The sequence below is a fragment of the Enhydra lutris genome, unplaced genomic scaffold (genome assembly GCF_002288905.1).
Source record: "Enhydra lutris kenyoni isolate GAN:26980312 unplaced genomic scaffold, ASM228890v2 scaffoldscaffold32, whole genome shotgun sequence".
Classification (NCBI taxonomy): domain Eukaryota; kingdom Metazoa; phylum Chordata; class Mammalia; order Carnivora; family Mustelidae; genus Enhydra; species Enhydra lutris.
The window spans coordinates 332,894-346,823 of record NW_019154116.1 but is presented as its reverse complement, the minus strand read 5'-3'; the positions used below and the strand labels follow the sequence as shown (position 1 = coordinate 346,823).

General features: G+C 62.2%; 1 protein-coding gene across 2 annotated transcripts in view; it reads left to right on the top strand.

The window, feature by feature from the left end:
* The first annotated feature begins 6,569 nt into the window (after positions 1-6,569).
* LOC111153445 (solute carrier family 9 member A3) overlaps positions 6,570-13,930 on the top strand; it is a 40,063-nt gene continuing 32,702 nt past the window's right edge. For both annotated transcript variants that reach the window (XM_022512465.1, XM_022512464.1), the window contains exon 1: positions 6,570-6,786. In XM_022512465.1, coding sequence (XP_022368173.1) covers positions 6,570-6,786 — 217 coding nt within the window. The remainder of the gene's footprint in view (positions 6,787-13,930) is intronic.

Here is a 13,930-nt window from a genome sequence, read left to right as displayed (position 1 = left end):
CCAGGGAGCATCGGCTGAATTCTGGATGAACAATGACTTGGAGCGAAGCAGTGCCGGGAGGTGGGCAGGCCCAGAGCGCGGGAAGGAGGGCGAGAGACACAGGGTGACGGTGCTCCCCTCGTCTGTGTCTGCAGGTGCACGGCTCGTCTCTGACACTTGTGGACGGGGGTCCCTCCACACGTGCGGGCTGAGCAGGTGGAGGGCAAGCCCCCTCAGTCCCAGGAAGTCGTGAAGTGAGTCTAAAAGGAACATGAAGTAACGACCAGCACACAAACCGGCACCTTACCCGGAAAGACGGATCGATTGAGGGTGAGAAGGGGAGAGGCCGCACCTTGTCCGTGTGAACCACAGGAAAACCGGGGTGGCCGGGTGAACGTGAGAGCGGATGCTGAGCAAGAGTCTTCGGGCAGAGGGGCCTTCCGCACGACAATGAGCCCGTCCACCCTGAAGACAGACCATCCCTGTTTAAGTCACAGAGAGCGAAAGCTGGCAAGCCTAGAATGACCAAGCCACCAGCTGAGATGACAACGTCACGGTCCCTTTACTACTGAAATGAGCACAGACGTAGAAGATCTGAGAACAAGACGAACCAGTGTAACCGAATGGACAAACATGGGACCCCAGTTCTGACAAGGCCAGAACACACCTTCTCACCCAGAGCACGTGGGGTATTTTCCACAAAAGCCCAGATGCTAAATCACGAAGCAGGTTTTAACAGATCTAGGAGGAATGACATCATCCGTGTGGAATTCCATGATCTTGGCGACAGGGGACAGGAGCGACCCACAAGTGTCTGGAAATGAAGCAGCTCCCGAGTGACTCACGTCAAAGAAGAAATCACAGCAGAAATCAGAGAGTATTTGGACATGAAGAAGGAAAACCAGTAGAGGCACCGCTGTAGTTGTAGAAGGGACTTTACAGCTTCTTGGGAAAATCATGAATTTTAAAAAAAGAAACACTGAAAATCAATGACCAGAGCTTCCAGTTCAAGAAGCCAGGAAAAGAACATCAACATACGAACAAGGAAGGAAAGAAAGAATAAAGAAATGTGTGAATCAGAGACAGAAAGTCAACAAAACCAGAGTCTGGTTTTGTGAAAAAACGAAGGAAACTGGTAGACCTCCAGAAACACGGATCACTAGTGAGACAAAACAAGAGTGAGCCAACATGAGAACAGAAAGAGAAACACGGGGGCGCCTGGGTGGCTGAGTTAAGCGTCTGCCTTCGGCCCGGGTCCTGAGATCGAGTCCCGCCTGCTTCTCCCTCTCCTCCACGCTCGTGCTCTCTCTCACTATCTCGCTCTCAAATAAATAAATAATAAAATCTTAAAAAAGAGAGAGAAACATAACAGCACAGTCTTACAGACACGAGAAGGGCATAATGAGCTTTACATTGATAAACATGAAATTTTGGGTGAAATGGGCCAATCCCTTGAAAATAAAATTTACCAAAATGGATACAAAAAGAAACAGAAAGTTGGAATGGTCATTTATCTACTAGAAAAGTTAAATTCATAATTTAGTATTTCCAGTGTTCACTGGAGAATTCTTCTGTGACTTGCATATCTTTTGTTAGATTTTTTTCCCTATGTTTTCTGTGTTTTTGATGCTACATGAACAGTGTGTCTAAATGCACTTTCGTATCCGGACGAGTCTGTGGCAGTGCGGAGAACTAGAACAGATCGCAGAAGGCTGGTTTTGAAGCCAGCGGCCCTGCTCACCCAACGCTCCCTAGTTCCAATCATCTGTCGGCAGGTCCCCTCGCAGGCCACAATCCCACATGCCCAGAAGGGCGGCTCTGCTGCCCCTCCCCCGTGCAGGCCCCTGTCCTTACCTGCGTCCCCATTGACGTCTATAGACGCCACGGAGTGGCTGCGGGACACACACGTCCTTCCAGTCCGCGCTCTCCGACTTGCCGGCTTTGCCTTGAGCGGATTCTTGATCTCACCAGAGGCCTCCTGCCTCTGCGGGCACATCACCGAGGGCTCTGCGGTCTGGTCACCGAGGGGCCGCAGGCGTGGCTTTTCCAATATTTACTCCACCTTTCTTCCCGGATATCCCCAGCTTGCTGGGCCCCCGTTACCCTCCCTACATAGTTCTGGGTTCAACTGTGAAGCCTCGTGTTTGGGGTGTTCCCGAACAGGGTGGGTTTCTCGGTGCAGCTGGAGGCGCTCGGGAGCAGGGCTCTGGGAGGTCTGAGCCTGTGACCCATTGGATGGTTTTTTGCAGGAGCTTGGGGTCAGTGGTCTGCCCTGGACCTCTGCTGCAGATGGCATGGGGTTCCAGGGCTGTTTGTGGGGATGCACTAAGTCACAACTGATGGATGGTGTGAGGATATTGGGGAGGTGTGGTCCACAGTAGGGCTCCCTCTTCCAGAAAGAAGCAGAAGCCTGAGATCCTGCAGAGGAAGAGGCAGGGCCTGGAGATGGGGCTCCCACGAAGGGGGTCACCTGTGTCCAAGACCACCAGGATGTGCCTGGGTCTGTGTGAGGTCAGTGGACAGAGGGCTGGGTGGGAGGCCAGGGAATGGTCAGGTGTGGTTGGGGGGAGGGATCCTGCAGGAGCACAGTAGTCCCAGGAACCACGGTCACGGAAGATCCCTGGTGTCCCTAAGAGCCAGGGAGGACAGGTCTAGACCTCCGACCCAGCCAAGCAGAGTGGTGTGGTGCAGGTTGTGGAACAGGAGTGCCGGGCTCAGAGGGGGTCCCTGGCAGGGTGTTAGCATCCCAGGGGAGACAGGAATCTGGGAATCCGCCATTGTGGTGGCTGTGACCGGCTCCCAGAGGGGCTCTGTCTGTGCAAACAGCACTGGGCACGCAGTACGTGCTCAGCAAACACAGGGAGAAGGGCCCGTGCAGAATTACTGGCTTGGAGGGTAATAGCACAGGTTTCCTTCCCTCTTCACAAAGAGCTGGTGTGATTCCTTGAGTATAAGGGTAAGTTCGTGGGGGTGACGGCGTGTGGGCAGATTTAAAGTTACAGTAAATACTTAGCAGACTTCCTGTGCTATCACCTAAAGCCCAAACAGGCTCAAAACTTTTGTCTGTTTGAGCAAAAGAGGTTTTCCTAAACCACAGGGGTAGAATTCATAACCAGAAGTCACTGTGACAGAGGAGAGGTGACATTTTTCTGATTTAATACTTTTGAAGTTCAGTTGCTCACAGAAGCTTAGGAGAGCAGGGGGTTGGAACTGGTTACTTGCATTATTTTACCTGTTTTCAGTATGTCCCATGGTCACGGCCCCTTTCTTGGGTGCTAGGCACTGAATTGTGTCCCCCCCCCCCCGATTCATAAGTCAGTCTTAACCCAGGCTGGGACAGTATCTGGGCAGGATCTCTCGGAGGTGATTAAGGTTCGTGAGGTCGTAAGGGTGAGGCCCTATAAGAAGAGGCTGAGGGAGCTCTCCCTCCATCTCCCCACGTCCCTGCTCAGAGGACAGACCCCCGAGAACACAGCGGCCCCCCACAAGCCACCAGAACTGGATTCCGTCAGAACCCTGCTCCTGGACTTCCAGCCCCAACTGTGAGGAGACAGGCTTCTGCGGTGTAAGCCCCCACTGGTGGCACCGGCTCTGGCGGCCCAGGCAGACTGAGACACTGCTCCTACCGGAAAACCTGCAGGTGACCCAGCCCCCCCTGGAGGGGTGAAGAGGGGAGGGGCAGGCAGCACCTGATGGCAGGGCTGGGGAAGGTGTTATCAGACCGTCCTACACCCGCGGGGTCCTGAGGACAGGTCCCCAGACACCCGCCACCACACACGCTCCCAGGCCCCCAGGTACACATGGCTGCGCGGTGGCGTGAGCGGCGCCCAGCACACCTCTGAGAAGTGTCGAGCAGAGTTCTGCCGGATGTGGCTGTGGCTGTGGATGGCAGGCCTGGGGCAGGGCTGCGGCAGCTCCATCTGAAGCCAGGACTCAGGGAGGCGTGGGGCTGCCCACCCAGCCTGCGGCCCCTGCCCACGTGGGGGCGCTTCGGAGAAGGGGGTCAGCCAGGTGTGGGTGTTGGGGGATGCAGTGCCCCACACCCCTGAGCCGACTTCTGTGGGTAAGTGCGGCCTCGGTAGAGGCAACGTCGGGCCCCAAGCTTCTCAGGAGCCCAGGTGCGCTCATCCGTCACACGCCCACGAACCCTGCCAGGTAGCCCCACAAGCTGGCACCATTTCAGAGCCTCGCTCCTGACTCTGCAGTGGGCATCCCTTTCCTCGGTCCCTGGGACCTTCCTGCGGCCTCTGCCGCACACCGCCCGGGGCCGATCGCCAGGCCCAGCCTCTAGACCCAACTCCTGCGCGTGGCAATGCTCAGCTCTCCCGCCCCTTGAACGACTTCCTGGGCCTCGGAAGCAGCCCCTCCAGGGAGAAAGGGCACGAGCTCTTGGGCCAAGCTCTTGGTGAAGGTCCAAGAGGGCAGAGTGACCGGAGGGTCTTCGGGCGTCATGGCACACGCCGCTCCGGTGGGAACTGGGCCTTCCCGTGCAATGCAAGGCCACCGTCACCCAAGAGGACGCTCTTCCTAAAGGCGTCACTCAACAACAGTGAGGGAAGAATGGAGACATGTGTCTGGGCTGGGGGAGCCCAGTCTTGTCCAGCTGACAGCACGTCCAGGACAGGAGGCTGAGAACAGTGCTGGGAGAGAAACGGAGACACAGCGGAGTGGGAAGCCAGTCCCCAGCCCTTCATGGTCCACACAAAGCCACCCCGGCAGCCAGTCCCAACCCCTACTGTCGGACGCTGCTTTCGGCTCACGCCAGCTCTCCTCCTATTGAGCCCTCTTCCCTCAACCAAGGATCCTGGGACCCCGCAGAGCCCCTTCCATCAAGGACACCCAGAGAGGACTGAAGCCCTCTAGAACACCCTCCCGAAAGGTCACCCGGACATTCAGTGCCAGCCACCCAGCCAGGTCACCCTGCTGGGCAGGATCTCAACGGACTGCCGACTCCACTACCGAGGACCACCTCCACCAGCAAGAAACTGGGGAGAGAACACAAGCAAGGAAGCCGTCCGGCTCAGCTCTGCGCTGCTCAGCTCCTGGCACCCTGAAGTGCTTTCTGATACCTGGGGATGCCTCCATCTGTCCAGCCACCCACCTGCCCCCCCACCTGCCCGCCTGGCCTCTGTCCATCCACCCGACCAACTTCCCCTGAGTGTCCCTGTGTGCCAGGTGCCATTTCAGGAAGGGGGATGCAGCCATGAGCCCCTCACTCATGGAACAGACGTTCCCACGGACAGCACAATCGTCGAACTGAGTGGGGGGCAGGTCAGAAGATATGGAGGGGAAGAGCCGGGAGGGAGGGAGGGGGGCTCCACATCACATCTGCGAGCCACGAGATCAGCTGTGGGACAAGGACCGTGGGAAGGACAGGGGGTGCAGCTGCACAGGTCCCCAGGAGGGCAGCTTGGAGGTCGGAGAGGGACCTGAATCCTGGGGGGACTGGGCCTTCCTGAGAGCCGAGCTGGGCAGGGCAAGTGGAGGGGACGAAGGTGAAGGCAAAGGCGAGAGGGCTTTGCGGCAGCCCCATGGTCGCTGGACCTGCTGAGCGGGAGAGGGAGCTGCCTGGGCTGGGGAAGGGAACAACAGGGGCACTTGCCTCCTGACGTCTGTGGTGCCCAGGTGAGCCATCGTGGGGTACGGTGGGGGCAGGAAGGGTTACAGCGGACATCCTGCTCGGACTTTGCTGGCGGCCAAGCCCTGGGGTGGAAGGAGTAACCCACTCCCTCGCTCACAGCCGGCTCCAAGGGCAGAGTGGCGGGTCCCTTGCAGGAGGAACAGGGGCCACCATGCATGGGGAAGGGAAGAACGCCTTGGATCCGCACCACCCCTGGTCTGGAGGGAAAGAACCTGTTTTCAGACAAGTTGTTTCATCCTGTTAGGAAATGCAGGTGTGTGTTGAAGACGTGGCTGCAGGCTTCCGGGCTGGCCCCCTCCTGGACCCTTGGGCCCCAGCAGGGGCGGCCAGCCCCATCCAGTGTCTACCGCTAAGCCTCAGCTTGGGGCAAGCTGTCCCAGGCAACTCGGGAGCTGAGCGAAGGCCACTGAGGGGCGCCCGAGGCCCCGGGAGCCCACCCTCCGCCCCCCATGCCGGCGGGGCCCCGGGCGCTGCAGCCCGCCCCTAGCGAGGCGGTTGCGCATCGTCGCTTCGCCGCGCGGCTTCGCAGCTCTCCGGGCCTGCGCCCTCCAGCCCCGGCCTCCAGCACCCGGCGGGCGGTGGGGGAGGGAGGTGGACGGCACCGAGCGCGGACGCCGGGAGGCGAGGTCAGGGCGACCGGCGGCCCGGGGTGGGCGTGTGCAGGCCGGGCGGGCGTGCCGAGGGCGTGCGGCGGAGTCCGCGCTCGGGTGCGCGCAGCGGGGGCGGGAAGGCCCCGCCCCGGGGCGGGAGGGGGCCGCCGGATTAAAGGCCACCGGGCGGGCGGGGACCGGGACAGCAGCCCGCACCCGGAGCGCGCCCGGCCGCGCGCCGCCCGACGCCAGCGCCCACGGCCCCGCACGTCGGACAGCTCCGGCGCAGCGCGTCCCGCGGAGCGCAGCAGGACCCACACGCCATGCGCGTCCCAACAGGCTGCTGAGCGCGGGCGGCGATGTCGGGGCGCGGGGCTGCGGGCTCCGCTCGGGGGCTGCTGCTGGCGCTGCTGCCGGCGCTCGGCGCGCTGCCGCGGGTGCGGGGCGTCGAGGAGGGGCCTGGCAGCGCGCACGGACACAGCCAGGGTTTCCAGGTGGTCACCTTCGAGTGGCTCCATGTCCAGGACCCGTACATCATCGCGCTGTGGATCCTCGTGGCCAGCTTGGCCAAGATCGGTAAGACGCCCGGGGCTCGATGGGTCTCGAGGTCGTTGCCCCGCCGCGACTTCCCCTGCGGCTTGCGCCCGCCCGGCTCATGGGGACTGCGGGACCCGCCTGCCTCCTGGTAGGGAGAGCGACGCCGGCGTTCGCCCAGGTCGGGGTCTCCGCCGGGTCTGCCGTCTTCCCCGCCCCGCGGCCAGCCCCCGGGAGCCAGGCCTTCGGGTCAGGCAGGGCGAGGCGCGGACTGCGAGCCTGGCCGGGCCCGGAGCCGCTGTGGCGGTCGCCGAGGGTGACACGGTCCCCGCCGCCCGGGCGCAGCCTCCGGAGCCCCGCGCCCGCCAGGCTCCTGGGTTTCGTGTCGGGACTCCCTTCCGCGGCTTCCAGGCCTGCAGACCTCAGAGCTGCTCCTGCCGGGGGCGCCCCCAGCCCCATGTGCTGTCTGTGGCTTGTGGGGCTGTTTGATATGGGGAGAAAGGGCGGTTCTTGCCGTCCAGAACTGCAGTGAGAGTCGGCTCCCAGGGCAGAAAGAAAGCCTTTGGACTCAAGATTAAACCCAGTAAAACCCCATATATAGGAGCAATTTTTCCGTTGACAGTGTTTCTCTTTTAAAAATCCTGGTCTGTGGGATTTCTCTTAACCTGCTCCAGTGAGCCAGCAAGTGGGAACCACAGGTGACTCCGGGGCAAGGTGATGGGAAGGTCAGCCTTCTTGAGAGCTTAGGAGGACCGGAGTTGTGACGTGTCCCCCCACCAGGGAGGGTCTTCCTGGAGGCTGTGAAACGATGCTGGCCTGTGGGACTTACTAGGTGGAGCTTGGGGGGAAGGGCGGGAGGGGTGTGAGGGACCCCCCCCCCACCCAGGGAAGGGCAGGAGGCAGGGTGTCGGGAACGGGGAGGCGGGAGCACCTTGTGTTCAGCAGGACAGGAGGGTCAGGCTCTGGGGAGGGAACCTACCAGAGATTTGGGGGCCTGGGGCTTCGGGTGCCTGGTTAGCTTGTGTCCCGTTCAGCACCGCCTGCTCTGTGTCCTCCCTCCCTGGAGGTCCCTCTCATTTCTGCTTTCTGGTTCTTGAAGGCACTCGCCATCCCTCTGCCCCTTCCTCTTTCCCGCCCCGCTGCCTGGCTTCCGCACTCTGTCCTCACTGGGCTTTCTGGGATCTTGCGATAAGAGTAAAACTCCAGCACCCACGTGAGGTCTCACGTTGTGTCTCTTCCAAACACATCTGCCTTGGGAGGTGACTGACACTGGCCACTTTCCGCTGGTCACCTACGGGACAGGTCCAGCCCCACCGTGGGGGCTCTGAGAGCTCTGTCCGCACACTCACACTGGAGTGACCTGTTTTTGGAACTGACCCGTTTCTGGGGTGGGGGGCGGGGCTTTTGTCCTCCTCTGCCTTCTTTCTCCTGTAAAACTGCTACGAGGAGGACATTTGCAGGGTAGACCTGGGTTGCTCTGGGGATCCACACCTGGGACGTGGAGTACCCTGGCTTTGTAAAGCAGACATGTGCTTTCTTTGTGAGCTGGGGCTTCTCCTATTCCTGCCCCGGCATCCAGACATGGAGACTGGCACCTGAAATTCCAGTGACAGTCACCAGCACTCCCCCCAGCCAGCAGGCCCTGAGGGGAGAGTCTGCGGGAAGGCAGGCGCACTGACCCAAGTTCTTGCCTGTCCCCGAGTTTGTTACTCACCCAGAGGAGCCACGTCCTTGCAAGTCTCTGGTGCCTGGACCTGTCCTGAGGGTCCCCTCTCCGGGGTGGGGTGGCCATGTGCTCCAGCCAGCTCTGTGTCCTGCTCAGGGGCAAGCCCAGAACCATTTTCTCACCCGGACACATTGAAGAAGGCTCGCGGCATGAGCACCATGTCCTCGTTCCCCTACTGTCGTCTGGGATTGCTGACCCCCCTGGAAGGGACAAGAATCAAGCCTTGGTGGAGACTCTGGGGGGGGGGGTTCTCAGGACAACATGAAGAAGACCCTGAGGGCAGACCCCCAGAGCTGACCCAGCTCCCCCTGCAGAGCCCCCCTGCCCTGAGCTGAGCTCTGCCCTCACTGTCCTATATGTGGAGGTTCCTGCTGTGGAGGCATTGTGGTCTCATGTGGGGACAGGCAACACCTCAGATAGACTCAGTCTCCCCATCTGAAAAAGTAGGCCAGGACTCATCCCAGGCCCAGCCCACTCCCAGCCTCCCCTCAGGCTCGCCCCCTGCCTGCCATTCCCCGGAACCCAGAATCCGCTGTGCCCACCCTGCACAGGTCCTCCTGGTGGCTCTGTGCATGGGCCTCAGGCCACACGCCTCTGCCCTTTCCTTTGCAGCTCCCCACCCCCTTCTGGTCTGGCCCCTTCCCCACTGCCCCTCGGCTGTCCCGAGGGGACGCGCTGCCATCTCTCAGCCTTCTGGAGCCCCAAAACCACACCAAACCTTACCCGACCAGCCAGACCCCCTGCTCCTGCTCAGCCCCACAGACCAAGATCTCCAACAACTAAGCACTCACCTCACCTCAGCGGCTGCCCGCAGTCCTGCCCAGATCCTGGAGGCTGGAGCTCCGCCCCCTCCCCACCCCCAGGACCCTCTGTTCCCTAAAGTGACCAGTGGAGATCTAACCTGGTCAGTGGTTATCTCTGGGGCTTCCCCACTGCCTGGGCTCCTCCCCCTTCCCTGCCCTGCCGACCTGGTCCCCAGCCCCCTCCCTGTGCAGCCAAGCCTAGCGCCCCTTCTCCTGAGCCCATAGAGCACTCTCCCACCTTCTCCTGCATCTGGGGGAGCCCGGAGGCCCCAGGGCCCTGCGGTCTGCGCAGGCATGACGGAGGGCGTGGACCCTGGCGCCCTCCCTTCTGGACCCGTGTCCAGGGTTCGTGCTCCTGAAGCTCTACGGTCCCTTTCAGGCTGTTTTGTTCTCAAGGCGCAGGAGCAGAGCGACAGTGGGGTTCTGCCCATTTCCCAGCACTTGCCAAATGTCTGAGCAGCGGCGTCAAGGGTTCCTTTTAGCCCACATCCCAGCTCGCGCTGCAGACATCAGGTTTCTTCCAGCCACGTGTGGCCTGCCGGGGACCCTGGGACAAAGCCCTGAGTCCCACTGATGTGATGAGGCAGCTTCTTGCCGCAAACAGGCAGGACGGAGAAAGGCCAGAGGGCAGGGTCATGGCCACCAGCAGGTTGGCCCAGGAGTCGGGCTCACCGCTGCTAGCCGCACCTTTGCACAGGCGAGAGAGAGGTGTGGCTGCTGAACCCGTGGGCCCCCAGCCCCTAAGACCCCGTGGGGCTCAGCAAAGGACGAATCATGAGCATCTGGGCCTCCAGAGGCCCACTGCCTGCTACTGAATCTTTAGGAAATTCCGAAGGCCAGGGAGCCCTCCTCCTGGGCCGGGGGGGCGGGGGTCTTCTGCAGTGGGATAGCACCTGCCCCTGAGGGGGGTGTACTTCCTTCCTCCAGACCCTGGGGGCCCCTGAGCCCGCAGCTGCCCGCCCCAGGGCCCCTAGGGGCCTTGGGCCAGGCTGGGCTATCTCCTCTTCATTGTGTTCTCTCTCCGTGGACCTTCCTCGGGGACCAAGGGCTGGGCCAGCAGCAGGCTCAGCGGCCCACACTGGCCGTGCAGAGGTCGTGAGGCTGTGGAGCACTGGCTGGAGGCCCCCCTGGGGCTGGGGCCTGAAGCTGGGGCAGCTTCTGGAGACAGAGCTCAGCAGTGGCAGGATTACCCGGACGGCGCTTCTGGGGGAAGAGGGAGGTTAGACTGTTGGAGGCCTGAGGAGGCCAAACCAGGCCTTTGGTCTCTCCCCAGGGATCACGAAGGGGAGCGGCTTGAACGGGCGTGGGCTCTTGGACCGTTGTCTTGGTGGCAGGGCAGAGAAGGGGCAGGAGGGGCCGTTCTAGGTGGGCGGCTCCCTTTACTCCCAGGCACTACGCAGGGGACTTTGGGGCACAGGTGTCCCGCTGACACCCCAGTGGGTCCAGGGTGAGAGGTGGACACTGGGTCGGATCGGGAGGAGACTTCTGAGAGGGGAGCGGTGAGGGGGTCGAGGTCCTGCCAGGGAGGAAACCTGAGCCATAGGGAGAAGCCTAGACAGGACGGGCTGCAGCTATGAAGGCCAGGGTGTGGGGCCGTGTCACTGTGGGCGGGCCGGCAAGACCCCCGGTCTAGGGACGTGCCTCGGAAGTGGAGCTCGCGGCGCTGACGGGCTGGAGGCAAGGGCACCCCCGACGTGGGCCCGCTGGCTGGCGGCAGCTTCACTCTCTGAGCCTCAGAGTCTCTGCTGTGTCCACCATGGTCTCTCTTGGGAAAGGAGGCAGCCCAGGCTCACCCCCCAGCCGCTCAAACTGGGAGGAAACACCCCGGGAGGACCCCAGTGCCTGGTGGGCCGGTCTGGTTTGGAAGGCCGGAAGCTCAGGGGTGGTGGCCGGTGGTCTCTCTTGGCCCCTTCCACGGTGCCCTTGGGGCTTTGCAGGCCGCCGTCACCCCTGGTCTTGGGGGAAGAGTGCCCGGTGGGAGGAGCAGGTGGCCCCCTCTGGCCCCCGCTGTGCCTCCAAGGGAAGGGCCTCCCCCTGTCACTCTCCAGGCGGAGTGCAGCCCTGGGAGCCTGCCTTTGCCATGCCAGCTGCTGGCTTTTCAGTCCAGGCCCTTGAGCCTGCCGGCCCTGGGATCCTGGGCCCCAGGTCTTATTGCTTCCCAAACCCTCCCCATCACTGCGCTTTTGCCAGTGATGGGGGGGTGCATGGACCGGTCGCCTGGGACACGCCTGAGCACCCCACCCACACCCTCCATGTTCCCCAGGGTTCCCTCACTTAATCCGTGTATTTCTCTGAGGTTCAGCCGTGGGGACTGGGCATCTGCCCTGGGGTGTTCCCAGGCTGTGGGGGAAGCCATGGGGGTGGTATTTACCTCCTGGGGTTAAAACCGGAAGCTTCTGGTTTTGACTTTGTGGGCTCTGGTCCTAGGACCAGGCGCTTAGCCTCACCCTGTCTGCTCTTTCCGGTGGCTTCCTGGGCGCCATCCGTCACGCTCCCCTGCGTTCTTGCCCTGAATTTCCCTCACTCCCCTCGAAGGAAGGCAGCGGGGGATCTGGAAGAAGATGACCTAGAAGGACAGCGTGAGCAGCGGGAGTCCCCAGTGGGCCCCACCCTCCCAGGGGTGGATGAGTCAGTGGGCCCTCATGGACCCCAGTCCTGGCAGGACAGAGGCAGTCAGTGGGCCTGGAGTTAGGACCCAACATCCAGAGCCTAGAACCAAGGGTCCTTCCCAGAGCTCTACTGTGCTGAGTGTACGGGAAAGCCTGCGGGGGAATGAGCCACAGGCCGAGCAACGCTCTGTAGGCCTTTGGAGCTAACCTATCACACTGAGATACCCCCAGGAAAGAGGGGCAAAGGTTGGGAGTGCCGATGGCCTCCAGTCCAGCCTGCTCAGGGAAGGGACTCCCGGAGGCTTTGCATGGGCTAACTTCCTGTAAGCGAGAGAGCCCTGGCGTTACTCCCAAGGCTCCAAGCCACCGCGCGGGGTCTGGACCCAGGTCAGCCTCTGGGGGTACACACGGAGCTCTGGGGCCGCAGTCACCTGAGGCCCGTCTCGGTGCCTTCCTGGCCTGGCCTGCGTTCAGCCCCACATTTTGTCTCTTGGTGGACGCGTCAGGACACCCCCCACCCCGGCCAGTACTTGCCCCTCGAGGAAGGGGCTGCGGGTTCCTCTGTGTCCCTGTGGGTTGGAGGGAAATGTCCCTGCCACACCCACCAGGCCCCAGCTGGGGTCAAAGCTAGGGGGGCCTGCAGTTAGGGCTCCCGTCCACGCACTTCCCTAGAGGCTGGAGTCTGTCCAGCAGCCGGTTTACCCCAGAGCTGTCCACGGGAGGGAGGCACTCGCTAACGAGGGACGGCACTGACCAAGGTCTCTCCACCACCCGCCCTGCCTCAGCATGTACCCCCTCTTCCCTCCGGGAGGGCTCCTTGGCTCCCGGCTGTGGGCCACTCTCAGGCGCTGGGTCTGAGCTCCTGGTCTTGGGTCCTCTTGCCCAACCTTCCTGCACCCCAGAGCCCCCCTGCCTGACCCTACTTACCTCCCACCCCCTTCCCTATCTCTCCTCCATGCATTTGTCTTGTGTCTCCTCTCTCTGCTCAGGCCAGCAGAGCAGGCGTGCTGCGTGAGCCCAGGAGCTGCAGCAGCCCCTCCCCACCCCAGCCCTGCCTGCAGAGCCTGTTGGGACCAGGAGATGCTGAGCTCCACGGGCCTCTGGGCTTTGGGGCAGGAGACCAAAAGTGAAGGGGGAGATGGCAGAGGGGCTTGTGGGGACAGCAGAGTCCCAAGGGCAGTCGGGACAGGGGAGCAGGACAGCCCTGGGGGTACATGGTGGCCTCCCACCCGCACTGGCATGGCCCCACCCTGTGTGGCCCCCTAGACTCCACCCGTCAGGTAAGCCCCCGCCCCCTGCTCCCGAGGACCTGAGTTCAGCCCCGTGAAGGTAGGGACCATGTCTGGTTCATGCTGTGCCCTCCCTACCTGGCCCCCAGCCTGCCCTGTGCCAAGCGGCATGGACGGATGGGTTGGAGATGAGTGCGCCCTGAAGGCCTGCTTCTCCTAAGCTTCATCCACACCTTCCAAGCTCTGGGTCTGGGAAGACGCTCGTCACCTGAATTCTTCCCCCAAGCTGCCGCAGAGCCTCCTGGGAGTGCCGCACCCAGATACCACACGCGGCAGGGGGCGGCCCGTGGCCAAGCAAGGCCAGCGCCCGCCTAGAGCACCCAGGGTCCATCGTCGGGGCTAAGGGTGGGGAGCAGCTCACCCCACACGGCGCTCACCCGGGCGGGCTGTGTCCCCAGGAGAAGCTGCGCTCATCCCTGCCAGCCCTGGCCTCAAGCACGCCCCACCGCTGGTGAAACCTGCTACCGATTCATTCCCCCCAGTCATGCCTCCCGGAACAGCGCACCACAAATCCTCCAAGTCACAGCACGCCAGCTCTGGGGACCCGGGCACCTCTCCGCGTGGCTGCCAGCTCCCATGCTCCTGTGCCGAGCCTGGAACTTGGGTCCCAGGAAGGTCAATGCCATCAGCGCAGGGACCATGGCTGGGGCGTGACTGGTCTGCTGTACTGATTAACACAATCTCCAAGTGCCTGGCCTGTAGCGGCTGCCTCTCTGGTTGCTGGGGAGTGCTCCCCAGTTCAGAGCTCACTTCACAATT